Source organism: Manacus candei, unplaced genomic scaffold (assembly GCF_025592945.1).
Source record: "Manacus candei isolate 608988 ecotype Guabito, Panama unplaced genomic scaffold, ASM2559294v1 h1tg000028l, whole genome shotgun sequence".
NCBI classification, from domain to species: Eukaryota; Metazoa; Chordata; class Aves; order Passeriformes; family Pipridae; genus Manacus; species Manacus candei.
This window is the reverse complement of record NW_026138076.1, coordinates 26,622,993-26,649,987: the sequence shown is the minus strand read 5'-3', so window position 1 is coordinate 26,649,987 and position 26,995 is coordinate 26,622,993. Positions and strand designations below refer to the sequence as shown.

The window sequence follows — 26,995 nt, the reverse complement described above, 5'->3', positions numbered from 1 at the left end:
CTTCTGTCAAAGGAGAAAAAGCCCAGAACAGATGTGGAAAATGTAGATAGATGGAAAGTGCGTCAATCAACCAGCCAAGACATATTTAAAAAAGGCCAATGCTGCTCCTTAACCACACCTTTCTCTTTTCACCATCTTGTCCCTGGTACCTCCAGTGTCCTGTTTCCAGCACACAGCTCAGCTGGGCAGAGTACATGGCAGACTTGGGCTTACAGTGGGAGTTTCTGTGCGCAGTACAATGCACACGAAAACACATTAAACTTGGTGTGTGTGTGAGCAAAGCTGGCTCAATAAAATGAATGAAAGAAAGGAAAAAAAGAAGGAAAATTAGTGAAAAGAAGAGCAAAAGCAAAGATAGCAAATAACATCCCAACAGTTTATCAGATCATTAAATGAGGGCATTGTTTTTTCATTTAAAACTCAATATTTAAAAATAATAATAAAAACTCATCCTATTAACTGATGCAACTAATGGAAAACAAATGCATGGTTTCAATGAGCCAGATATGGAGAAAATGCCAATGAATAGATTTTGGCAGGGCAAAGAAGACTTCAGTGCAGAGCGAATACAAGCAACACTTCCTCTCCTCCTCCCATTATGGGATACAACAGCACAGAGTACCACATACACACAGAGTACAAATCACAACATTGCTGTCTTGTTTTAAAAGTAGAAAAGAATGTGAAATAGGAACTGCAAACTTAACTTCCCAAAATTTATTTTCTAGGGAATGTGCATATATTTTATTTTCTGCAACTTAATGTCCAGCATGCAAAGTACATGGTTCAGTTGTGGAACACACTAAGTTTGGCATAAGGATCTCACTTGGCATGAAGATCTCACATTTTTAATAACAAGGGAGATTGGGCTGTGCTTTCTGAGTGATAGCTATTACAGACATCAGCTTTGCACAGTTATGTCTTGGGGTTTCACTGGAGCCAGAAGTCACAGCCTCCAGAATTTCAGTCCTGGAGTCCAGAAGAGATTTTGCTCCAGAAGAAGGAGTGAGTCCAACACAAGTGCCCGTCAGCAGCACACTTAAGAAATTTGGTGGCCACAGACTATCACTGCCAGGTACCTGGTAGAGCTCAGCAAGGAGCTTACCACTCCAAGCAAGTTTGGCAGCACAGACCACTGGTGGCCTGGCTGAATTTAGCACATCTTTCATTTGGCATGCTGCCCCTTTCCCAGAGGAGACAAAGATTGGATGATCAGGCAGCAAACAGCCTGAAGAGCTGGGCACATTTCCAAGTAGTCAACACCACCCTGCTAAAGCTGCTGTCACTGAAACTAGTTCCTAGGAAAGGGCAGGAAGAGGTAGGATGTGTATGGAGCAGTATAGTCTGGATTTACCTCCATACCTGTGAGGAAACCTCCAAACTGGGACATGGCTCCCTTGGCCGATAGAGTTACAGTTGAGTTACAGTTTCCTACAGTTGAGTCCTGTAGGAAACATTTCATGGTTTTTTTAACAACAAAAACATTTCAACACTAACATCTTTGACCAGTGGCCTAGACGCAAAACCATCGTAGCAACCACCAGGGACAGTACAGTTTGTAAGAAAGAAGCTTTGCAAATAACTACAGTCATACAGCCCTATAGCCATAGGGGCAGGATCCCATGGTGCTACGCTTAATTACTGCTCAGGCTGTATATGTTTGTTAGGGACAATGATCACTGCAGGGAGGCAGTGAGCACAGCAGCTACATTTTATATTCAGCTGTAGAATTTCTTTTCCCCAAACTGCATTGATCTTGCCAAACAAAATTTAGAAATCCAATGGAGTGGATCAGTAATGCTGCTCAGTCCCATTTCAAACACAAAGAAAAAAAATATATGAAACTGTGCAGAGGAAAGCATGTGAAAAATGAAAAATGTAACTCCACACTCAGTGCTCATTGTGACAGATTATAGACCACAATTATTATTTTTATCGCTGTGATGTTTTCACACAGGAGAAACAACAAAGTTGTCAGCAAAACAGTTTTAGAGTCTATGTCTACAAACTCCACAGTGAATTTTAGAAGACATGACCCTATAAACACAGCTCCAGTGTTTCCAGCAGGTGATCCCTTTCTCACCTCTAAGCATCAAGGGGAAAAAAAAGAAACACATTTCTTCTTTCCCTGTAATACACTCGCTTCTCTGATGGTCCTGGGTGCACAGGAGGGAAACAACAGGTTATTATTTCATTCTGCTCATAAGCAAATGGGAGACAAAGAGGCTTTTGGTACAACTGGGAAAAGGGGCAGAACTCTGGTTGGGAGGATAGTGTTGTGGCTGGGTTTCTGCCCACCACCTCCCTCCCCACTGGAAGGATGAGGAAGGATGTGGTGTGTGCAGAAAGGAAGAAAGCAGAATTCCACTATGCTATGCTGGTGTCCTAATCAGCCTTGGCACAAGGGGAAATTACAGCAGCCTAAGAAAAACTGAAAGCACTGAAAATGAATTTAAAAAGCTGAGACATCAAATGCCTTTTTGAAAGGGGCTTCGCTGACTGTATTTACTTTATATCTGCTTATCATTAAAAAGTGAGGCTAAGAGGTTTTAACTTTTCCAAGGCAAAGTCTCAGGGAACATTACCTTTATTCTCTCTCACTTAATACAGATTCTGTTCCCTTTCTATTGAGGGAAAGAAATGACTTTACATGAACTGCATATGAGAACATACAGGAAAAGCTTTGAATGAAAAACATGGGAGAGAGAAAATGAGAGGATGAGGTTTCCCGTTCTTGGTGAAGTGTATTCTCCATACAGGAACATTTCTAAATTCAACATCCTACTTTGGCCCTGTCTACACCAGAGAAAAGCACCATGTTAAAAAAAGTGTGAACTGACATGTCTTAGGAAAACTTAGGAAAACACAGTATTGCACTGAGGTATGAATGACAACAGCTGTGTTATTGTAAAACGTGCTGGCTCCTAGTGGTTAACTGTGAGGTGTGTCCCGCAGATAATCACCAGTTTTGTTTTTCACATCCAACATGCCTCTTCACACAGATATCTGTTATCATCCGTTGTTTCAAATGACCTGCCTTGGCATAAGCAGAGTGTAAGGCATACATTTACAGAACAGCACACAGACATTTATGCTCTGGCCATTCATTTTATACACACACTTCACTATCCCTTCTGTCTTCTCTTTGAACAGAACAACATTTAGGCTTTTCTCTTCTTTTTGGAAGATGTGTCTGGAGATGCAGTATTCTGCCGAGTAGAAAGTTCTTCCGTTTCGTAATTGTGACCATTATTTATAATGGTTTTTTGTCTGTGATTTTTTTTTTTTTTTTAATTTCTCTATAGGTACCACCTTATTGTGAGACTTATATGTCCTGGAGTATTCCCGAGTCTACAATTTTAAGACAACTTAGAAGTTCCAACCATAATTTAATGATCTGTATTACCTGCAATACCAAATCTATTTACTACACTGTTCATAGCAACTATTTATGGGGTTTAAGAAATTAGGGAATTGTGAAACAGAAAAAGTTAGACACTTTCTCATCACAAGGACGGCTTTTCACTCACAGACATTTTGGCATTCCCTCACCAGAATTTCCCCTGCTCAGCTTCAGCAATACAAAGCATTTCGCAGGACAGTCAACTGGGTTGGTCTGAACTTTTCCTAGTGGTAAGTGGAGGCTAAACAACTCTACTGGGCACATTGCTGAGCTGAGTATGAGGTTAAAACAAAAAAGCCCACAGACATGATTTACATGAATATCTTCCTCACTTGGGTTTAGGTGTCCTTGGTGTATGTCTGATTCCATCTCAGGCTTTAATGCTTGCCGTTTTTCTGCCAAGAATGTGAAATCTGTTGTCAGATTTTGTTATTAAAACCACTGTGTGGTGTTGCTAACAACCACTGGTGCATTTTAAACACAGTGTGCTGTATCACTAGGATTACTCAAGAAAAATCAAGTACAGTGAGAACTGGGAAGGTGGGGGCAGAACAGTTACCTGTCAGCATCAGGTCACATATCAGGTCATCCAGTCAATATTTTCCCTGTCTCCAAGAACAACTTCCCATTACAAAACACTCCCACTGCATAGTTCTGTCAATGTCTGAGGTAGCGAGGCTAAGCCACAGAGGGACCTGAAAGAGCAATCCATAGCACTGCGCACTGCACCTGGACAACGCGAAACTCTCCAGAACAGCTGAGGATCTCACAGGCTCCTCAGGGATGTTGTTGATGGAAGAAGGCCAGGACAAGTTTGGGGGAAAAGAATAAAAGAAAGGAGTTACCAGATCATAATTAATCAGGCTAAAATACAGGCTAGAGATAGCTCCCCATGTCTTAGCATAAAAGTTGCCTAAAAACAAAAAGGAAGGAGAAATTGAAACCTGTGAGAGAATACACCAAAAAATGCACTACCGCAGGATTATGTTACGGAAAGTGTGTGGACCTTTTCTTCAGTGTGTGAAAGTTTGAAACATGCTGTGCCATTTTCAGCACATTCTATTTTAATGGCTAGAGAAAACCTGCATCATTAACCTGGTAAATGCATGTAGCAACACCACTAAAACTGGAGAAACACCAGGAGCAGTTTTCTTTCCTCTTATATAATTAAAGGACATTTACAACCTCACCTACAAATAAAAAAAAAAAACAAACCCACCCACAACAGGTTTGCTCAGTAAGAAGAAACTACATTTCACTATGTTAATTTAAATTAGCAGCAATCAATTTTATCTATAATTTCATTTAGCTACCATGATTGAGTTGCTAGTTACTTTTGAATTTCCTGTTAAAACATTGATTTAGAGCAACACAGAATAATAAAACTACCTCAGTGGCATTTTCAGTTGCAAAATAGAACAAAGTCATTAGCAGAATTAATAGATTCTGGGTTTCCATTGCTATGCTTTCTTTAAAAGAAGTATGCTCATTATCATGTTGCACGGGAAGAAAAGAAATTAAAGGAGCAGGAAAGAATTAATATACTTACAGGACATGAAATTTGACTCATCTGGCAGCTGAAGCCATGCTCAAATTTTTGTATGGAATTTTTCTATTCATAATCTATATTGCTCCTTTATTGAGAGCAGATCTCTAGTTGTCACTGCAGGAAGTTTGCTTGTCAAGGGGATTTACTTGGAAATAGTTAAGTCATGTTATGATTCATAGTGTCTTTTCCCAGTTAAAAAAACCCCAACACTGTTGGATGCAGCACAAAAGTTTTTCTGATCTCACAAGCTACACTCTTACTTATCACAATAGTCTCCCAACAGCAATGCATCCTGTCAGCATGACATTCTGTGGCTATAAACTCACATCTCATTCCTCAGTTCACCGTTTACCTGCCAGAAAGAAACAAACTCGATGTTGTAAGGTAATCCTTATATTCAATCAGTTGTAAAAAAAAATTATCCCATCTTATAAAGATATTAATCATGCAAACTTTAGCTTCACTCTTCACACTGTACTTTTAATCCTTGTTTAGGATTGTGCTTCCAAGCACTTCCTCAGTAAAAACCCCAGTGCAGCTGCAAACCCCTCCAGACTCATCATTGTACATTGCTCCGCAATTCTCCACGTGCCAATGGATTTTCTACAGTATCTTGGGTATCAGAGCATGAGGGCACCAGAACATGCACACACACTACCTGCACTTCCCATAAATGCATTTATAGATTGCTGTCAAGAGATTTATTTGCATCAGGGTGCCCACATTTTCATTTTCGCCATTGGCTGCACCCACATTAACATGGTGTTGCTTTTCCATTCTATCATTTATACCCATGCAGCATTTATCTAATCCAGAAATGCCTCCTCTACTCCAGCCTGACAGATAAATGCAGCAAGTTTTCAAATATTTCCTTTCAGATGTCATAGCTCTAGTCTCTTCTAATCTTAGTTTTTCCACTGTCCTTTTCACCTCTCTCAGAGGTTTCAGTTAATCACAGTTCCTTCTCATCTGGTCTCTAGGAAGTCTTATTTTTCTGTAGGTGTACCCCTTGGTACTCATAATTCATACTGATGCTGCATTGACTCTCCCTTGCTCTGAAGGGCTTAACCCTTCATCCCTTCTCTTAGCTGGAAAAAAAGATATTTGCAGCATCCAAGAGTTGTTACTGCAACAGAAAGAGCAAAGGTGACATGTCTTGCAAAGACACATGTTCTCCCTAAAAAATGAAGCAGAGGCTGCAAAAAAATATTGGCAGAAACGAGCGTTTCACACATTATCTACACTTCTTAAACACAAGGGTAAAGTATGGGGTTTTTCTCAAGGAAAGGAAAAAGCCCCAGCACAATACAGTTTTGCCAAACGTTTTCAACTCTAGTTCTCTTGTAAGTGATTTTAATCTTCCTTCACTGGAGACAGACATTTAGCTCAATTGGTTTTTGTACTGCTGAGGTCTAATTTGCAGGCAGGTGCCCCAATTAATCCATGAATCCATGCTTTAGAAACAAGTTTGGGGCTTGTGTGCTCTATATTCAAAACAAAAACCCTAAAGAAAGGTTAACAAAACCCTGGTAACAACATGCATCTGAAGGAACTTAACATGTTATTGACTTAAAGGTACACAACTAAACATTACAAAGCCTATACTACATAGATTCAATACAAGCAGCAATAGGAAAACAATAACATCTAAGAGTTAATCCTGCAAATCCCTGAAATCAAATTATTTAAAAGATTTTCAAGAGAATATTTTGAAAAAAAACCCCCAAAAAACAAACCAGTTCACATCTAGAAACTCCACAGTTCCCATCTAAAGCAAATACACCTTATAGAGTTTGACATGTATCTTAAAAAATATCTGAGCACTGTTTTACAGCAATTGGTAGAATACATTCTAATTAAAGAGAAAATTCTCTTGGTTAGATTTGGTTATTTTGCTGGAAAACCTCTCAAGGTAATTTCCAACATCAAAATTTATGACTGCTTATGCAGGTATTTTTCAAGCTTCTGATGAGATGACAGTGCTGCGTGACTCCTGATTAATTTGATTTTATAAGATAAGGAAGTATAGGAAAAATGCATGTGAAAAAGTGTGCACAGAAGCATTTGCATTTTGCTAGTCCTGTAATCAGAGTTTACTTCAGATCCTTACTCAATATCAAAACAAGAAATGCAGATTCCCCTCAGAGCATCAAAAGTCTTGAATCATCTTCAGAAGGGAACGGCCATTCATTTTTCATCCAACTTTTTTTTGCCAGTTTTCAGCCAGTTTCTTTCCTACTAAGCACAGAACTAAATTCATAAGACTTCAAGATGTAAAAGCCAGAGAACTGATTCTTAGCTGTTGCCATTAAAGAAGCATCAGCTGGGAATCTCCCAAAGTGACAAGCTCTACCTAAATGACCACCAGTGAAATCTGTAGTTACCTGCCTGCCAAGTTTCAAAGGACCAAAGTGATTCAACAACTGCATATTCTGCTTATGGAACAGCTTCCACAGAAAGTCATATTTATGCTAGTTTCAAGTCCTACTAATCTAGTGTTAACTTTGTAGAACAAGATTGCAGGTTGACCCTTTTTTAGCTGATCAGGCTTACTGGCATTCATTAATTTCCAAATATGCAGCATTTCCTTAGGTGTATTATTTAAAGTTTAGAAGCCTCATCTGAAAAAGAATGAGGCATTTTGGGTACAAAATCAATACATCCCGTGTTGATACTTACATATGTGACATGCCAGATTGATAGTTTTTCCAACTCACTGGAGGGGAAAAAAAAATAAAACCCAAACCAAACAACAAAAACCCACTGTGTGAAATAATTACTTCAAAATTCAGTGATAAAACCCCCATTGATTTCATGATCAAATTTTCACATGACATGTAGAGAAATATTCTTTTAATTTGCTCCCATTAAGACAAAATTAGTTTAACTCTAAGTTTTCTTCCATCCACAAAGCTCTCATCCACAAGTCATCTTAGAACTCATACTTAACTCCAGAGATGTTTGATTTTTTTTTTAAACATGTTAGAGAAAATACATGAACAATTCTGCATTTGTTTTGCTAGTCCCTTCATGCAGACCAGGAGCTCTCCAGAAAATAACAATCAATACTTTCTCTCTTTCCATTACAGCTGATAAACAAAAATATTTGTCACTGTACTACGGGAAACAGTCCATTCTAATCCTAAATTCCTTTCATTTTCAATACATATTTAGTTGTTTTTTGTTCTTCTTACTACAAAAACCATAATGGAAAAAAAGACATGAATTCATATTGTATGGAAGGTTTTATTGATGGCTAAATTGCTGTCACATCAGGTGCACTTTAATTCTAACCCGACAGAACTAAAAAGCAATTGGCTATTAAAGACTTAACATCTGTAAGCCTTTAAATTGCCAAAGACATACTGTTCTGCACAACTTTCATGCTGCCAGCAAACAACAGCATTTTAGCTGCACAGCTAAATGCTTTAGTACACAGCCAAGAGTGATCTTGAAATTTATCCGTTACACTTTTATGTTACAAACAAAGACCATTTTCTTACTTCTCTGCAATTATGTACAGTATAAAACAAAACTCAGGGTTTGTGGTAGAAATTATTTGATCATATACAGAAGACAACATCAAATTTTATGAAACTAAGGACAATAATTATTTTCTGAGATCAGAGTCCCATTCAAGATTACTTAGACTGACATTGCAGTGCGATGCTTTCCAGAACCATGGAAATACACCCAGTAGACGAGACCCTCCTCTTCTGCTTCACCTTATGACTTACATGGACAAATCTAATGTCACTTTGTATCCTACACGATCAGACCTATGTCACAACTCACTATCTAGGATTGCTTTGAACTAGAGAAGCAGTTAAATGATATCTAATAATCTTGATGTACCATAAAGAATATTTACAGAAGTGTATGTGATGATATTCACTTTACTGGGAAGAAAAAACTGCTGGGAAGGAAACGAAAAAGTAAATCAAATGCTCAAGAATACAAATAAGAAAAAAAAAATCACAATTAGAACTGGGACAACATACTAGAAAGCCAAAAAGGAAATGCATTATCCCAAGTAAGAGTGCACAGCCTTTAATTTACAAACCAAATCTTTACCTAGGGCACAAAAAAGAATGCCCAGGCAACCACTGCCCTGTGATAGCAGATTCCCACAGAAGTCCAGAGAAGAAACACAGGTTCTGCAGGAGACTTTATGATATCTCTTCAAAGTGATAAAAAGTGTAATAAATGCAGTTTCTAAAGGAAAGTGTCAGTACAGAAAAGATGTGCTAGAATAGTGAGCCAAGATCCATAATTTCTCCATCCTAATTCCAAACTATCAAAAGAAATGGACACTTCTTAAAAAACAAAAATCCTCTACAATCCTACCTATTTTCAAGTAAGTTCTTTCTCTCCACTCTAGTTTCCTAAAGAGGATTTCAGTGTGAGCAAGAAAATTCTGTGTAACAGCAATAATTCATGGATTTCTGGAACGAATCATTAGCAGCGGTACAAACATGCATAAGCCATAACCTGTATTGTTACCTATTATGTTAGTTAAAATGGAAAGAGCAGTAATCAAGATCCAGAAAAATTCAAGTTACCATTCAAATAAAAGATGTTTAATCCAACTCATAAATACCAAATACTCCCCACCCTTTTTGTGAAGTTGCTTTAGACAATAGCTGTCAACCAAAATTCAGTTATTTATGCAGCATGGACTTCCTTAAAATGACATTGTCAAACATTCAGAGTATAAATACAAGACCTCCTGTGCATCATAAAAAAGACAAAAATTCTCATATAATAAACAACACTTAGTTTTACTAGCTTTCTGTAAGTTACATTGCAAATAACTCATTTCTCTAACATAAATCTCAGATTTGAAAGAAGACAGGCTGGCAAGTAGAAATAATTATTGTGAACTGCTTGCTATCAGTGCTGTGGCCACAGATTAATTCTCAGCATCTACCCAGCATGAAACTTGCCAGTGCAGCTATTAACACCACTAGCAAAGTTGCCAACAACTGAATGGTCTGATAACTTAATGATTTTCTCCACTGCCCTGTGAAGCACTTAAGAGCAGCACAGACAAGACAGATAAGCAGTAGCAAGGAGGTTTAGATGTTTAGTGCTTGTTATGTGACTATTTGTAAAGCCAATGAACGATTTGTCCCTTCAGAAGTACAAATTATCTTTCAGAAAGAGTTTATTTTAAACTCCTTCCTAAAATCATGGGAAGACAGCAAACTGTAAAATTAAGGCTTAAATTACTTAAGCGTTTTTCCTCAAACTCAGTTTTAAAAGTTTACTGGACTCTGCTGTCATATATGCTTTAGATAAGTGGAAAAAACAGCTGATTTACAAAGGAAGTCAACTGGTCCTAACCCTGCAGCAACTGTGAACAATATGATTTGACAGCAGTCCTTGCTACAGAAGGTCCAATCTGAAATAATATAAGTGAAGATGAGTACTTGCATTTGAAAGCTTTCCTAGGGAAAGAAACACTTTGAAGATCCATTTCATTCCATAACACAGCACCAACAATGCTCAGTGGCTGTGTTTATAAAGCAAACTACCTTATTATTGTGTTGTTCTGCTTCTTTCTAGATTACTCTGTTACTCTAATTTAGTATCTATTTAGCATATGTACAGTAAACTATACTGGTCTAAAATCCAAGCATCCCCAAGAAATTCCCAGAAGATGGCTCCTATGCATAAATTTGCAATTAACTTTTGAGGTCAAACAAGGGTCTTTCAGAAAACCTAGCTCATCAAAATATTTTTATAAGAATCTATTGAGTGTGTAAGTCTAAAAAAATAACCACCTGCACATCTATCCTTTTCATGAACTATATATGCTCCACAAAGTTAACAGCTGCAACTGGTTTGCTGGGATCACAACAAAGAAAGACAAAAGGAAAGAGAAATAAAATTTATTATAAAACATGTTGAAATAGCAATGACTTAGCTGACTTTTTGCTCTGCTGTTCTAGACAGAACAAAATGTGACTGAAAGCTCTCAGGAAGGCCAAAACAGAATTACAGAAGTAGTACGTTGCCACATTAAAATCGTTTTCTCTTGATAATTTCTGGTTTCCAGCTGACAGGATGAGTTTCTTCCGTCTAAAGGGAAAAGAAAAATCTTGTAAGGATTATTTTAAACTTGAAACTCACCTATAATTAGGATTTAGATTAAAATATTACTTATCAAGTATATATACTCTATTTTGTATGTAGTATTATAAATACCTAATTTACTATGTAATTAATTTACCCAGATGAAATTTTCTATCATCTCATAGCAACACTTGTTCTGTTCTCTTTTCTTTTTCTAATAAGGCAAAAAAATCAAGTTGCCAATGGCATTTCAGAAACAACATTGTGGTTATCAAAGCATATGAACAAGAATCCCAGTTACAGTCCGTCCAGAGATACCTACATCAGTATTGGCAGATGCCACGGAGTCTGCAGTTTGCCCAAATGCAAAATGGATACAACATTTCTTATTCCTTTATATCTAAGAGTTGCTCCAAGTCTAATTCAGTGCAAAAATTCCAAGTTATAATAAAAATCCTTATATTCTTTGTACTGAAGACATACACCGATAAACTATACAATCACCTATTGTCCTCTCAATAGGTAAATGGATTCAGATTTGAGAATAACAGTTTGGAAATAAGCTACTCTGAATTCTCAAAATGGTCAAGGCCAATAACTAGATCATATACAGAAGTACAATAAATCTTCAAAGTGCAATCCTTTTGCTAATTCATTCCCATGTTTTGATCAATACAACCACACGCAGTTCCCCACTGGGTTCAAACACAATGTACGTTATTGTATTCAGATTTCTCCAAACTTCATCACAAAGGTCTTTTGCAGAAGAGTTGACAGACCTAACACTGACTTGTACTATAGTATATAGTAAGAATTAGGAATGCAGAAACTACCTACCTCTTAATGCTATTACATATGGCTTTCAAACTTCAATAAAATGGATTACACAAATCTGTACATGTCCCCTATAGACATGTGTTATATTTGTTAGAATTTTTTTTTGATTTCCTGAAAATACTTTAAAAAGACACTTTGACATACCGCAGTATCATCTTCTTTGTATACTTTTATGGTTTTATCAGCTTCAGCAGTTAGCAATCTGCTTTCTGACTGGTCAAAAACACAAGCAAATATTCCCGATTCACTGTCCAAAGAGCCTGGCTGTACAGCTGCATGTACTCTCTGGAAGTTGTATCCAGTTCTCCAATCCCAAAGATGCATAGTACCATTATCAGCTAAAACAAACAAACAAACAAACTTAGTATTTTGACCAGTTAATTTGCATCTGTTTGCTAAAAACAGTATCATTAACAATTAATAAATACATCAGGAATACATCATATAACATCCATGTAGAATAGCTCAGTATACCCTGAAAGTTTTCTGATTTTCTGCTGTTTTCCTTCTTAGTTAAGAAAGGCTGATGGAAGCTTCCTCACAATCTCATTCAGTTTTCATCAGACAACCCAGAGAGATGATACACTGCATTAAAAGGCAATTGCAGTAAGTTGCTTTGGAAGCACAGTAAGGACTGGCATTCTGAATATCAAGCTCCCTGTTTAGTAGCTCCACTAAAGCTGAACAAAGAGGCATCGTCCTGCCAAAGAGATTAGGACATTTAGGACTCTTATGTAATGCAAAATAGGTTTAATGTTTGAAGATGTTTTATTCCAAATACAGGTTAAACCACTGCCATTTTACTGCTACTGGCACAGCAGTCTGAACTCTGTATTCAGAAGGATGCTCTCAAGACAATTTTTCAGTTACAAAAAACAATACCCTCCCAAAGCATTATCTAGCCGAAGCAGATCTATTAAAATTTAAATTTCTCCACAGCTGCCACCTCAACAAGAAATGCAGATGTTTCAAGAAGGGTATTTCTACAGTAGAATACTCCAAGGTAACATCAACATATTTTAATTCAGCATCAACTTCTTTGAAGTTGCTGTAGATAGCATGAGGATGTAAAGGGGGGAATCAATATTCAGATTTTAATTTTTAAAAAGTCACAAATAAAATACTTAAAATAATAGTGGGGTTTTTATGTGGAGAAGGAAAAGAGTTTTTTTAAGACTCTACTACTAACATAGAAAAGTCTTACAAGGATGTTCTAGAAGTGTCTTCAAATAATAATGAAAGTATTTTGTTAAGTTCTTGTTAAGTTCTTGTTCTCACTATGAATGAGCCAGTTGTCAAACACAGTTTTATCCAAATTTTTATACATACTTGAAAACATAACCAGGCAATATAACAATATAACTGGCTATTTTCCAACTCCTGCTTAGCACATTTCCATCCTACTTCACATCCCCAGCCAATAGCACATACTGTATTAAATGACCAAGTGCATTTCAGTGTTTCACGGTGTAACTTAACTTTATTCTTTTTATGCTCTGGTTACAAACACAGAAATGTTTTTCGTAAGTTTCCCTCGGCAAGTTCATTGAACTGTCTTAGACAGTCTTATCACCTGTGATGCTGTGAATTGAGTCCCATCCTTGTTTGCAACTACCCAAAAGGTTAGACAAAATCAAGAGATGAAAATTCAGGCTCTGCAAGTTGTGTGGAGCAATACAGTCTCACCTCTCAATTTGCCTCAGACTGCTAGAGCTCTCCCAGCAACTAGTCTAGGACCTCAGAGATTTGGGTTTAGCCTCCTGCTGTAACTGTGTTTTCCCACACAATCTTAAGACTGTTTCTCTAGAGCTCATCTCTCAAATTGTAAAATTAGCACTTCCTTTTTCCACACTGTTTACTCATTTCCTGTTTATAACAGCAACTACATTATAAACACATGTACCTCTCTCCCTCCTATGCAGGTACAATGCCTTAACAAACAGATCCAGCTGGGATTTCTAGAAGCCACTTTCCGAAAAGCTTGCCACTAAAAATAGTCTTGTACAAAGATAAAAAATTCTCAGATTATGGTTTCAGTAACACATATTTGGAATAAAAGATTTTTATTACAGTGTCATGTAATATAGAGAAAAATGCTACCTACAATATGAGATAAATCTTATTACATTAAACTATTCATGATCAGATAACAGTAAGCATTCAGGATGCTTTTTCTACTTCCACAATACAGGTACATGAACACAAACTAATAGTTCTAAGACTTTGGGAGCTCACAGACCAGTAACAATACTCTAATGTATCACAAGATATTAAATCCTTGAAGTTTTTGAATGAAAGAATTAAACTGATGTATAACAATAGACACAAAATCCTCCCACAGGCACTGGAGCCAAGTGGCTGGTTTCTTGATTTAAGAACATTTAATACTGCTGAGTAAACATGACTTTGATTCACAGGACCAAATCAAATTTGGAGATTAGCTATCACTCTTTTAATAGATACAAAGACAACATCAGAAAATACGTGCAAAAAACTTGAAGATAACAGAGCCAATGCATTTGTGCTGCATAAAAAAACCAGGGAAGGATCCACACCAAAGCATTATAGCAAGCTTTCACAAAATGTTTCTATATCCTCTATCCATTGTCACTGCATCGTCATGTCACTAACTCTTGAGGAGGCACTAACGATCAGCGGATCATAATGGAGGGACTCTGTAGCCTTGCAGCAGCAGCCAGTGGAGAAGAGGAAACCTCTTCCCTGCAGCACATTAGAAGTCCTTCAAATACATTTTTGTGCTTGCAGCTCAGTAACATCCAAGAAGATAAAACTGGCCCAACTCACTATAAATGAAATGGTGTGCTGTAGCAGACTTATAGGCCCAGATAAAGCAGAGCTCAAGTGAGCATCTTTGCCTAAAGACCTGCAGCCACATGTACATGAGGGAGTGGAGAAGAAATGTGTATTTCTCATTTTTACCTCCTGAGACCAGAACACCATCAGAATTTACAGCCAGTGTGTTGATAATAGCATTGTGGCCAGAGAGGTTCTGAATGAAGTTTCCATCTGGGAATTTCCACTGCTTAATATTATCTGGAGAACCAGATGCAAATGTGTAACTGAAAGAAAATAAACACATTATATTAAAGTTCAGAATAGCTGTAGGGAAACCAAATGTCCTTCACTAAAACTACCGCTAAATGCTAGTTGCAAAATTACTTAATACTAGTACTGCTTTTCTGACATATTTCCTTCACATAAAATTAAGCAATTTTATGAAGTCATGAATTACCATTTCTATTGTTTTCTTTCTGTTCCACAGACTAAACTTTATAACATCCTATCTGGCATAGGATTTAATATGTAAATAAATATTTAAAATGCACATTAATTTATGATCAATTGTTATTCTGACAAATTTTCAAGTTTAAGGGCATCATCAGCAAAGGTAACAGAAAAAAAACCCAAAGCAACAAACCCTAAGCAAAATGCCCAGTATTGGCTCGTCTTCCAAAACTACACAGCCAAGGATGAAGCGCTGAAAAAAGTAACTAAGAAAGATATTTTCTTTCACTGAGTTACCCTAAGATAATAAATTCCTTAATTTTAACATGTGCAAGCAGTTACATGGTTATTTGGGTAGTGCATACAAAAGCCTGTAGGAATACTTTCACTTGTCACAATGTCTGAGAGATTTGAGATTTTATGAATTCTACAACTAAAAAAATAAGTATAACAAAAAAACCCCAGAATATTAAACAAATACAGAAATACTGAAATACAGGCTGACAGTTGCTACTGTTTGACAAGAACACCTCAAGCTTATTTTCAAAACGGTTCAATTCATGAATCTGAAACAAGAATTAAGTTATTTTCCCAGAATATAAGTAAAACTAGGGGGTTTCTCTGCTATAGCTAACAGCCTATAAAATTTTTGAGGTACAGATAGGATCAGAATTTATTCATATCAAAGATTTTGAATTTCTGCACTGATAGAATGTAATTTTAAAATATTAAACATCCAGAAGTACTGGAGTTCTATGTGAATTCCTTTTTAATGAGGATTTATCCAAATAGGCAACTGTTGGTCCATCAAAATAGAGCATCTAAATTCTGAGCACTTCCAACATCTGCTTCAAAGATTCAATTCTCACAGCAAGTTTCTTTTTTACAGTCAGTTAGATTGAAATGTCTTGTGCAGTGAACCACGTATTCAAAAAAAAAAAAAGCCATTTTATTAATCACTGCCTCCTTTAGCCATAATCACACACGCAATGGCACATTACAAAACCACTTTCTCCCAACAATCATTCAGTTATATATTTGTTATTAGCCTTACAAGGCCTGTATCATTGATTTTTTAAGGACTGAATGAAAGGCACACACATAAGTAACCCTGGAGGATATGAGACATTCTCAAGATTGCTAATGTACACCAATGCCAATATTAGGGAAATACAATCAGTGTAGTAAACTGTATTTGATAATTGATACATACATTTTTACATCATTCTAAGTGCATTAGTTACTCACATTATTATGCCCTGCCATTCTAAATCATCACTCACATTGGCTTTGTCACCTTCCAAAGCTTTGAACTGTGAAAGTGTAAACGAATGAGGAAAACTTACTGTCTTGGATGTAGCACTACTGCTCTTACAGATTTCTTGTGATTTGTTAAAGTAACACGAGTTTTTCCTGCCACTAAATCCCAGAGCCGTATGGTTGTGTCATGACTGCCTACAGCGAAAAGAAAATTTAAAAAAAATAGTAGAAACCATCACATTGATTCTATCACAATCACTACTTTTCATAAGGCAGATAAAAATTTAGATGTGATAGAGATAAAAATATGTTGCTAACACTATCTCAGACAAAAAAGATCCTGGATTGCAAGAGTCTTTTACTCAGTTTGAAATTCAAGATGAACTAAGAAGTTATACTGCAAAGCTAGATTTTGACATAACAGATAAGAAGATGAACACTTAACCATGGTACTGGACACTTCTTAACTGAATTGGGGAGAACTGTGAAATACCAGAGAAAATCGAAGTTTCCATGCATATTACAACATAAAATGTAACCAGAAAAAAAGGAAGTGCAGAAAAACATTCAAACAATGTATTGCCATATTTGCTTAAACATATCATTAACAGTATGGACCATTGCATGGCTCATTGTCAACAGAAAACTAGTAAGAGAAATTGAGTAAATTCACAAAGATAGTATTACAAACCTCACACAATTACTGAACAAATACATTCATTATTAGGTTTTTCAATCATGTTACTCATGAAACCATGCCCACTATACCTGTAATAATTTGTGGTTCTGCAGCTTGGCACTTCACTGTTGCTACTGCATTTGTGTGTCCCGACAGTGTGTGCACACTGGCCTTCGTCCTTACATCCCAAATCTAGGAATTCACAGCAAATATGACAGAGGTCAGTAACAGGTGCTTATTCGATGTATTTTAGGCACTGTCATTGATTACATGATTTTCTTGCCATAGCCTTAAAGATTACATAATGCTATTTAGGTGATACTTTTCATCCAACAATTCATCACAAAACTGCCTCAGCTGGCAAAACTTCAAGGCGAGCAGGGAGCCTCCCAGTGAATTTCTAGGCATATGGATAATTTAAGTCCCCATAGACCCGTACCATCTTCAAATACTAAGCAATCCTACATATACTATGCAGTGTACCTACTAAATTAAGAAATAAAATGTTACCCTGAAGTGACATTGCATGTTTCTGTATTTGGGCTTCTCAACAACATTTGGGTTTTCTCAACAACATAGGTCAAAGTTAACACAAATCAACTGAGTATTCCATCTAGATTGATGTTAACTTTCGGTAAGTGCTTGTTTTTACAAATGAAAGATATTGAAACACACACATGAAGATGTTAAAATGCAACAATGCTATACTTACTCGTGCTGTTGAATCTCTGCTACACGTTACCAGTACATCTATTGTTGGATGCAAGTCTAAACCATAGACAGCACTTAGATGACCATGGTAATGTCTGATAACCTAGATGAACAAAAACCACAAATAACACAAACTGATAACTGAAAGAATATTCTAAATGCTTTGATTTTTATATTTACCACCACCAATTAAATCAAATAAAGAAATGACAGCTTACCTTATTGTACTCAAGATCCCAGCATTTCACTTGTTTGTCTTCTCCACAAGAAAAGAGGTATGGACTTCTTGCACTTACTATCACCCCTCGTACAGTACTGATGTGTCCCGTCAAAGACAATTTCAATTTGCCACTAGCAAGGTCCCAAATCTGCATCAAAATAGTTATTTTGAGGTAAACAGGTAAAAGTTCTACAGTGATAGTCTGGATAAACAGCCCGGATGTAACTGATTCTGCTGCACTGTAAATTAACAAACATTTGCTTTCCAAATACATTTATTACCATACATTTATTACCAATACATTTATTACCATGTAATAAATGCAATATCAAGAAAAGAAGTAGTACTACTTCACAAATCCAAAGCAAAAGGAAAAAAAAATTTCTGCAGTTCATTATTCTGCAAACAGTAACCAAGAAATTGCTTGCAAGGGCTAAAGACATTTTTACATAACTAGAGAACAAAAAAATCCACCCCCTGCAAACTTTGTCAGTAATTTCTTCCAACCTCTTACCTTTATGGTTCTGTCAGCAGAGCCAGTAACAAACCACTGATTTCCTGGTTCTACTGCAATACATCTCACCCAGCCCAGGTGACCACTGATAACCTTCAGAAAGAACAAACACTCTTCTAAATCAGAAATAATACATATACATCTATTAATGTAATTTTCATTGTCCAACACTGCAATTTGCTAGTATTCACCAAGAAAAGTCAAATGTGAAATGAGATCTGAAGAAAGCTTGATTCTACTTTAGTTAAATAAAGAGACAACTAGAAATTTACATGTCACACACAAGACTTGGGGAACTCATAATATGGAAAGACCCTGTTCCTACAAGCAACTTCTTCACATCTTTTAAGAGTCTGTAACACTGCGGCTCAACACTTGAAGCTTTGCAGAGAAAGACTATTTGAGCACAGGTTCCTTATGCTGCCATACAGTGCTTATAGAAAGAACAATTATAAAAATATCAGCTATTAAATCATATTGCTATATAATAACCTCTCAAACACCATCACCTCCTTTTCCCCAAATAAGAGGTAATATGAGTATGTCAGAAACCTTCTGGTAACAAAGTAATGGAGGCTGATCTGAAAAGAAAAGCTCCGCCAATACACGCCTTGCTTCCAGCAGCATTTCTGTTTCTCTCGTTTCTCCGAAGTCAGACAGCTAAACTCAAAACCCACTGAATGTCATATTTCATGTACTGTCATACAGCTCATTTCAAAAGACTTAAAACACAACAAAGCTCCTTGGGCAGAAATTCTTTGGAAAGCTAAAGTGGATTCTTCTGATCACAAGATCACAGCCACAAGCATTTGAGATAGCTGCCTAGAGTTCTTCCTAGTATAGGAATAGAAATGGGCATTTCTGGGGAGAAATCTAAGATATTATTCATCTGACCTATATTTTGTCCCCATCTTTCACAAATAACTTCAAAACAAGCTCAGGAAAACCGGTTAATAGGTAAATCTTAAGCAACACATAGATGAAACCCACATTTGGTGTTCCACCTATGCTTCTATTTCTGAGTTGTCTGAACAAGTTTTTGTCCTGTTGAGCAAAGATTTTGACAACAAACCTTCACTAAAAGTGTTTGTATGTAGAATACATATAGGTATGTACAGTGACTCAAACTGTATTTACAGTATTTCTCTGAAAAGAAACTGTTCCTAAAAAGTAGGCATTTTTAATTTGTTTACCCCTAAATCTCTCATGGGTTTATGTTAGTGCCATTACTTTCAAATGGTATTTGTTTTAAATTTTATAGAAAACACATTCCAATACTGCTGTATTCAAAAACTACTTTTTAAGATTAGCCTTCAGATTTCCAACTAATGCAGCATTCAGGACTCCTCTAAAAATGTAAATGCCTACATATGGTGCTATATTCAGATGAACAGTGCTAAACCAATACAATTCTGATACTAGAGTATAAGATTTTAAAATATCAGGAAAGCATAACATTTCTAAAGTAACATTCACCCTTCCTCAGACAAAATATGGAATAGTTTAAATTTCATAGTAAGAACCAGAAAAAACCCACAAACGTGTTCAAACAGATGCACCAGAAAAGTTAAAAAAAAAAGTCTAAAATATCTGAACCAATACATATGGCTTAGAGATTCTCCATTCAACTCCATTCAGCTCCTCTGTCATAGTCATGATTAAAAAATTCAATGACATGAGGTTTTTGAGGAATGGCTATTGTTACCTGCTCAGAAAATTAAAAGGCAAATTAAACCATTTCAAAAATAAGATTAGAAGTCAAGCAATCTAAACTGTAGAGATAATTTGTGATTACAGTATGTAGTTTTTTCCCCTATTTTCATTGCAAATAAAAGAAGTCTTGATGACTGAGTGCCTTTAAGTGTTTTCAGACAATTTCATTACATTAACAGTGCTAAAGTATTTCTTCAGTGTTTTATTAGTTTTGAATTTTGCACCTTGTCTTTGAATTCCTCCACCCAAGAATCTCACTAGAAAAGAAAAAACAAACTTTCTAGCAAATTTATCACAATACAGCTACAAAAGAGTAAAAAAGTTTGTAATTTAACATCTTTGTTATTTGAGGAGTGTGAGTATATAACTTAGTTGCAATAATTTTTCATTTAATTTCATTTTTGTGAATGAGAAGAAAAATTATGCTTTGAGGTCTTTACAGAACATAAAATATTCTCTCACTTTTATATGCATGTTCATGTCATATAATTTGTAACTTACTCTGTACAGTTTCCAAGGTGGATGCCACTGGGGTTTGGGCATGGTTGGAGCCTTCTTTGGCATTAATGCAGAATTTTTGTTTCCACCAGCTTCCACCATAGCCTGTAAGTTAAAAGGAAGGTTACTCTTATGTTTTGTAGCTTACCTCTTTGCCCAAAACCTAAAGCCTTCTCACTCTGATCTCCACACAACACGAAAATGGATTCAGAAGCAATCTGGTCAACACCATGTACTTTTCACATTAGATGTGCAACAGACTCACCACAGACATCCCAGGAGGCTGTGAACGCTCGGATATTCCAGCATGCCTGTAAACATCACCCACACCAGCAGCTGTCCGATTTGCATCCAACCTAGGTTGAATGAAAATGGTTGATGAATTGCAATCAACTTTCTCCTACTGACTGATAAAGTATCACAGGGCTGCATGCAGTTGAGTGTTGTACACCTCTAAGGATGGAGAGTCCACAACCTCTCCTGGCAACCTACCCAGGGCCTGACCACCTCAAGGTTCAGGACATCCACAAAGCTTCACATTTTTTTCTTCTACCTAAAAAGAATTTCCCTTGTCCCAACTTCTTCCCATTGCCTTTCCTGACATACAAAAAAAAGCGTACAGAAAAGCAATGCCTGGCCACACTAAAAGCAGTTTCTTTAAACATTTTAAAATTGAAATATTTTAATTACTCAAAGTAGCTCTTATCCCAGCTTCTGTGATTTGCCTTGAAATTCCCATAGACAACAACAGTGTAATGAGGTAACACAGCAGTACCTGGACTGAGAAGCAGGAAGTGCTACAGCCAAGGACTGTGCTGCAGATTCGCTAGGCATCCTCTGGACCTTAGTATCTGCTGTCAAAGCCACACCTTGAAGAGAAATAACATGTCAAAGACAACTCCATTAAACAGAAACTCTCCAAAAGTGTACTATACAAACACATATATATACATATATACTGCAAACAAGGGCCTGATACAAGCCCATAATATTAAACCTCATCCTTCAATGACATTTTCACATGCAAGTCAAATCTACTGCGATCTTTATTTTGGCCCAGATCCTCTCCACCTTCTACTAAATATTTAAGTAAACAATTTCTAGAGTAGGAAACAATGTTTCTGGTGTTGGAAACAAAAACAGTCTTACTAGGAGCAGCATCCATTTTTTTACCCAGCTTCAACTGCTATGGAAATCCAAACATCACAGAAACAAACATGATCCTGAGAAGAATTTGCTAACTTAGGCCCTTTTGTACACTTTATTATGCCATCCCTATGTGGTGGTTGGCATCATACAGTGGTGCCAGAACTACAAGAGGTTTAGTCCCACTGAGAATTTCAGACTACATCTTAGGATTTATAACCTTATTTCAAGAACAGCAGATCATTTTTATCAAAAAATTTGAAAACTCTCTGCAAAGTATAGTTTTGGTGCACACTAGTGAATTTAACTCATTGCTTTATTTCTATTCCTAAGCTAACTTCTGCCAGTTGATGACAAAACCAATATTTGGGCAAGCTACTCAGATTAAAACAAGAAAAAGTAAAAAAAGAAATCTGATTTTTAACCCTAACATATGATTCTAAGACTAGAGGAAACCAGTGTGAGCAAGTCTTGATCCCACAGTTACAGGCAACCATGCATGTTTTTTAAATGGTTGAGGGTCCACTGAACACTCACATTTGTTAACTTACAAACCAAAACACAACAGATTTTCCACTGTAATTCTAATAACCTTAAACACAATAAAAGATCAGCAGCTAAAACTAAGCTGTCACAAAAACAGAGCAGGGTTCATCAGTAACAGTGACAATTAGCAATGGCCAACCTACCAACATAGGAACATAACCCTTCCAAGCACAGACAAAACCAAAGTACACTAAAATTATTAGACCCTAATGTCTCTTCCTCAGAGTAAGGTAGGGAAATCTACACTTTTCTGCGCTGGTGAAGAAAAACATTATATATTCCATATTGTCATTCAACTGCCTTCTGGTGTGAACCACCTCCTCCTTGTTCACAACAAAATCCTAAAATCCTAAGAGCAACTCTGACACAACAGTGGAGGCACCAGGGATCTGTGGGTCTTGGGAGAGGAGATTCCTAGAACATTTTTGTGATGACATTACCAGGGAGGTGTAACCTCATAGAAAAAATGACCATTCAAACGATGACATCCACGAAGGCTCAGTGAGCTGCATCTGTGCCTAAATCCTCCTCCCACCTTCTATCCCAGAACATTTACCAGCCCCAAAACTCCTCGCATTATTACTATGAAAGAATGGAATAGCATTATCCACTACTATCAAGTATGGATTCACATCAAGAGGAAGACTGCTCCTGCTAGGATGGAGGCTCTTGTTCATACAGGAAGCCAAAAAATCCATACAAACACTTGCAAAATTTTACTTACCAGGACCAGGTGGGTATGGGTGTGTACCAGTTACCATATACTCAACTTCTTGTCCTAAAGAGCAACAACATGTTGTATTAATAACTACATTTTATACTGCACTGCAAATAATGCACTCAAATAGCAAACAGAGGAAAACAGAGCAAGTCATACATAGCAGAAGAAACCAGTAACCACTTCCAACGTACTCAGACATTTCTCATTTTCATTAATTTAATTTGTTCAGGTTACCTCCATTTTCTAAAACTCAATTGTAAAAAATAATTAATTTAAATTGTGAGAAAAGGACTCAAGAGAAAAATCTTCTTACTGCCTTTTGAAGCAGATATTGTGGAAAATGATTCAAGTACACAAACAGCACAGTTTCTGAAATGTAAGCTAGTCAAGAACTGGTTGTCCGTGTTGTCAGAACTGAAAAAGGTTCTTTCCTTCTTCAAATATTTTTCATTATCTCCCAGCATCTTTCACACTGCTTCCAAATAAAGTACCTTGGTCTAAATTTCAACTAAATATCAACTATCTCAATTAAAATGAGGCAGCATTTGGCCCCCTTTAGAAGAGAAATTTCTATATGGGATCTACCTAACATATACACATTATACATTACAAAATACAGATTGAAAAAACCTGCAGATTTGAAATAAAGAGTTTTCTGGTTTATAAATTGTATGTCTAAAAGGTTGTAAATATACTATGAAACAAAATTAAAAAAAAGAGCATGCCCTTGATCATCATGAACTTGCAAAAAAGAGAAATACATTACTCATTTTTAACACCTAAGTGCAGCACATACTTATGTTATCAAAAATTTCTTTTTAGTAGTGAATCACTATAAAAAATCCACAGCACCTTGTTCTGGATCACTTACCTCCTGCGGACCCTAGCCAGAAAAATACCAACCAAAAAAAGGTACTTTGATTTCCATATTTATCTGCAATGGATTAACACTGGACTGCATTCTTCAGACTTTATGTCAGTGAGACTGTTACAAAAGAAAGGGCAAATACACCACTAAGAGCAAACTAACCTTGATTTCCAGAGTACTGTTTGTGTCCATATGGATCCCCAGTGCTCGCACCTCCTTTCTCTCTCAAGTTCTCTTTGAGAGTCGGCATGTGCAGCACTGAGCCGTACTCTGTACGCAGCTTCACTGCCATTTTCACTTTGTGACTGTTGGAAGAGTAAAGCATAATCCTGATCACAACCCAGCTCTGAACTGTTATTAAGTTCTGAAATATTTTACAGAGGATGTTATAAAACTTACTTCATTATTCTAATATTTTTATTCCCTCAAGACTGTTAACGCTACAGATACACCTGAATTTCTGACTTGGAAGGAGCAATCATTAACATAGTCCCAAACTTCACTGAGTGCAGCAACACTTACCTTTCTTCATCTAATGGGATGGGCTTGGCATTATCAGCTACAAACATATCATGGGTTCTCTTCAAAGACCTGAACACAAGTGTGTGCACAGAATGCTTTTGGACTTCCTAAAATAAAGAAAAGAGCATTGAAATACTTTTGGACATATTTAAATGAAAAATTAAAAACTGAAACATAAATCAAACTGAGGATCAATTTCAGATCTCAGTACTGTTAGATGGCATGCAACTGTTTAGTTCACAGAAAACACATATCTTCATGAAAACTAAAAAATTAAGTTTATCTGTTAATTGTTTTACTTCAGTGTTTATTCAAAACAATATTCCCTTCTTGAAAACTGACAAAACTTGAAAAGCAAGCCAAATGCTTTGTTCAAACTTTTTGAACTGGTATCTACATCACAAATCCATGAGTACACAAGTTTTTTCCCCTCATCATTTCCAGTTCTGTTTCTGTATGTTGGAAATAAAGAACCAATTCTGAAGAAAACCTCCTGTAAATTTTACTTTACTACCACCATAAAAAGAACCAGGGCAATCATCAGTTCCTGCACTCAGCGCCACTTTGTGTTAACACACCACAATCTACTCAGAGAAAACGTGAGATCGAACCTGACAAAACTTGTTTTCCTTTTATAATTTTTGTTGGTTTCTATTAGCAAAACATAATTTAGATCCCATTCAGGAAATAAAAAGCAGAATTCTAAAGCTATCAACTTATATAGCATATTTGCTTATCAGCAGCACAACTCTTGTTTTTATTAGTATTTTCTTTAAACTTAATTTAAAAAATTATTAGAAATCTGAGCCTGATTCCTTTGGTACAAAGCTCTGCATGACTGTATGTTCTGTATGTCAATAAAAACAATGGCAACAAACTCGAAGCTACATTAGTAGCTTCTGGCACCAAGTATCACTCAGCTGGCCAGCTTTCAAGATGCACTCTGCAGGTACTTTCCCTATTAAGCTCTGAAAATTGTCTCTTCACTCATCAGCCCATTTTGTAGTGTCTGTTACCCTTCTAACTCAGCAGCACCAACACCTTGCTCTTTTTGCCCTGGCTCAGAGCTCCTGCAAACTCCAGGCATTAAGTGAAAAAATCCCTAATGCTTGGAACTGGGTTAGGAATCTCATACATCCAAAGAAAGAGATAAGCATTACAGCAGCTAATTACTACTCCACAAGAGAGCTGTTGACATCACAAAACAAGTAGTAGGTAACACAGCACCTCCAAAACAGGGAAGAAGCTTCAGTAAGTAATTCTAAGAGATGCTCTTCTGTAAAAAACACCTCTTAGTGTTGCATGGAGCAGCAGCCTTTGCACCTTCTTTTATAACTCTGACAACACTATGTACTTCTACAAGTGCATGACGTTCACCCCACAGTAACAACTCCGTGGCCTACAAAAGCAGTGCCCTTCTCCACAGCTGTACTTCCAAACCCTCACAAAATCTGTACCGTTTTCCTGACAGGCTGACAGAACCAAAAATTCTCCGGAGGTAGGGCAAAATAGCATCACTTCCCCAGAATCACAGAATATGCTGAGTTGGAAGGGACCCACAAGGATCATCGAGTCCAACTCGTGGCCCTGCACAGGACCATCCCCAAAAGTCACACCATGTGCCTGAGAGTATCATGCAAACGCTTCTTGAACTCTGTCAGGCTTGGCGCTGTGACCACTTCTCTGAAGACGTTGTTCCAGCACTCAATCGCCCTCAGGGTGAAGACCCTTTTCCTAATATCCAACCTAAGCCTCCCCTGTCACAACTTCAGGCCATCCCCTCGGGTCCTGTCACTGGTCACCACAGAGAAGAGATCAGTGTCTGTCCCTCCTCTTCCCTTTTGAGGAAGCTATAGACTACGATGAGGTCTCCCCTCGGTTTCCTCTAGCGGCCTGTCCCACCGAGGGGGCAGTGACGGTGGCGGGCCCGGCACCGGTCCCCGCAGGGGCCCCACTCGCCCCGCTGACCCGGCCCCGGCCCCTGGTCTCGCCCGGGGCGCCTCAACGGCCCTCCAGCCCCTCACCTCCGCCATGGCGCTGCCGAGCCCTTCCCGTCACCGCCTCCGCCGCCGCTATGGAGGCGCTTCCGCCGCCTGCCCGCGCCGCACCGGAGGTGACGCGCAACGAGCGCCCGAGGGGCGGGGACAGTGAAGAGAAGGGGCGGGGTTATGGGCGGCGCCCTGCGGTGTGCCGGGGCTCACGGGTTCGAGTACCGCTGGCGCTGCTGCAGCGGACGGTCCGAGGCACCTCCGTAAAGTGGATAAATATCTAAAGGCGAGGGTGCCAAGGGGATGGACCCAGGCTTTGCTCGGTGGTGCCGAGCAACAGGACAAGAGGCAACGGGCAGAAACTAATGCACAGGAAGTTCCACCTAAACATGAGGAAGAACTTCTTTACTGTGCAGGTGCCCGTGCACAGGAACAGGTTGCCCAGAGAGGTCGCGGAGTCTCCCTCACTGGAGATATCCCAGTCTGGACGCAATCC

General features: G+C 37.6%; 1 protein-coding gene across 1 annotated transcript; it reads right to left on the bottom strand.

Moving 5' to 3' along the window:
- Positions 1–8,178: 8,178 nt before the first annotated feature.
- Positions 8,179–26,625, bottom strand: PLRG1 (pleiotropic regulator 1). Its single transcript, XM_051790626.1, has 15 exons — positions 26,536–26,625; positions 24,512–24,618; positions 24,152–24,294; positions 23,125–23,178; positions 21,484–21,577; positions 20,974–21,064; positions 20,712–20,813; positions 18,498–18,590; positions 17,982–18,131; positions 17,765–17,866; positions 17,142–17,244; positions 16,460–16,568; positions 14,808–14,947; positions 12,012–12,205; positions 8,179–11,036 (listed from the first exon to the last, which is right to left on the bottom strand). The coding sequence occupies exons 1-15, from the start codon at positions 26,542–26,544 to the stop codon at positions 10,977–10,979; spliced, it is 1,551 nt and encodes a 516-aa protein (XP_051646586.1). The 5' UTR covers positions 26,545–26,625; the 3' UTR covers positions 8,179–10,976.
- Positions 26,626–26,995: the final 370 nt, after the last annotated feature.

Coding starts and splice junctions, on each gene's coding strand:
- PLRG1 (XM_051790626.1), bottom strand. Junction 21,578..23,124: donor CCCATACCCACCTGGTCCTG/GTAAGTAAAATT, acceptor TTTCTCTTCAAG/GTGTGGCTTTGACAGCAGAT. Junction 14,948..16,459: donor GTAGTGCTACATCCAAGACA/GTAAGTTTTCCT, acceptor ATTTTCTTTCAG/TTACACATTTGCATCTGGTT.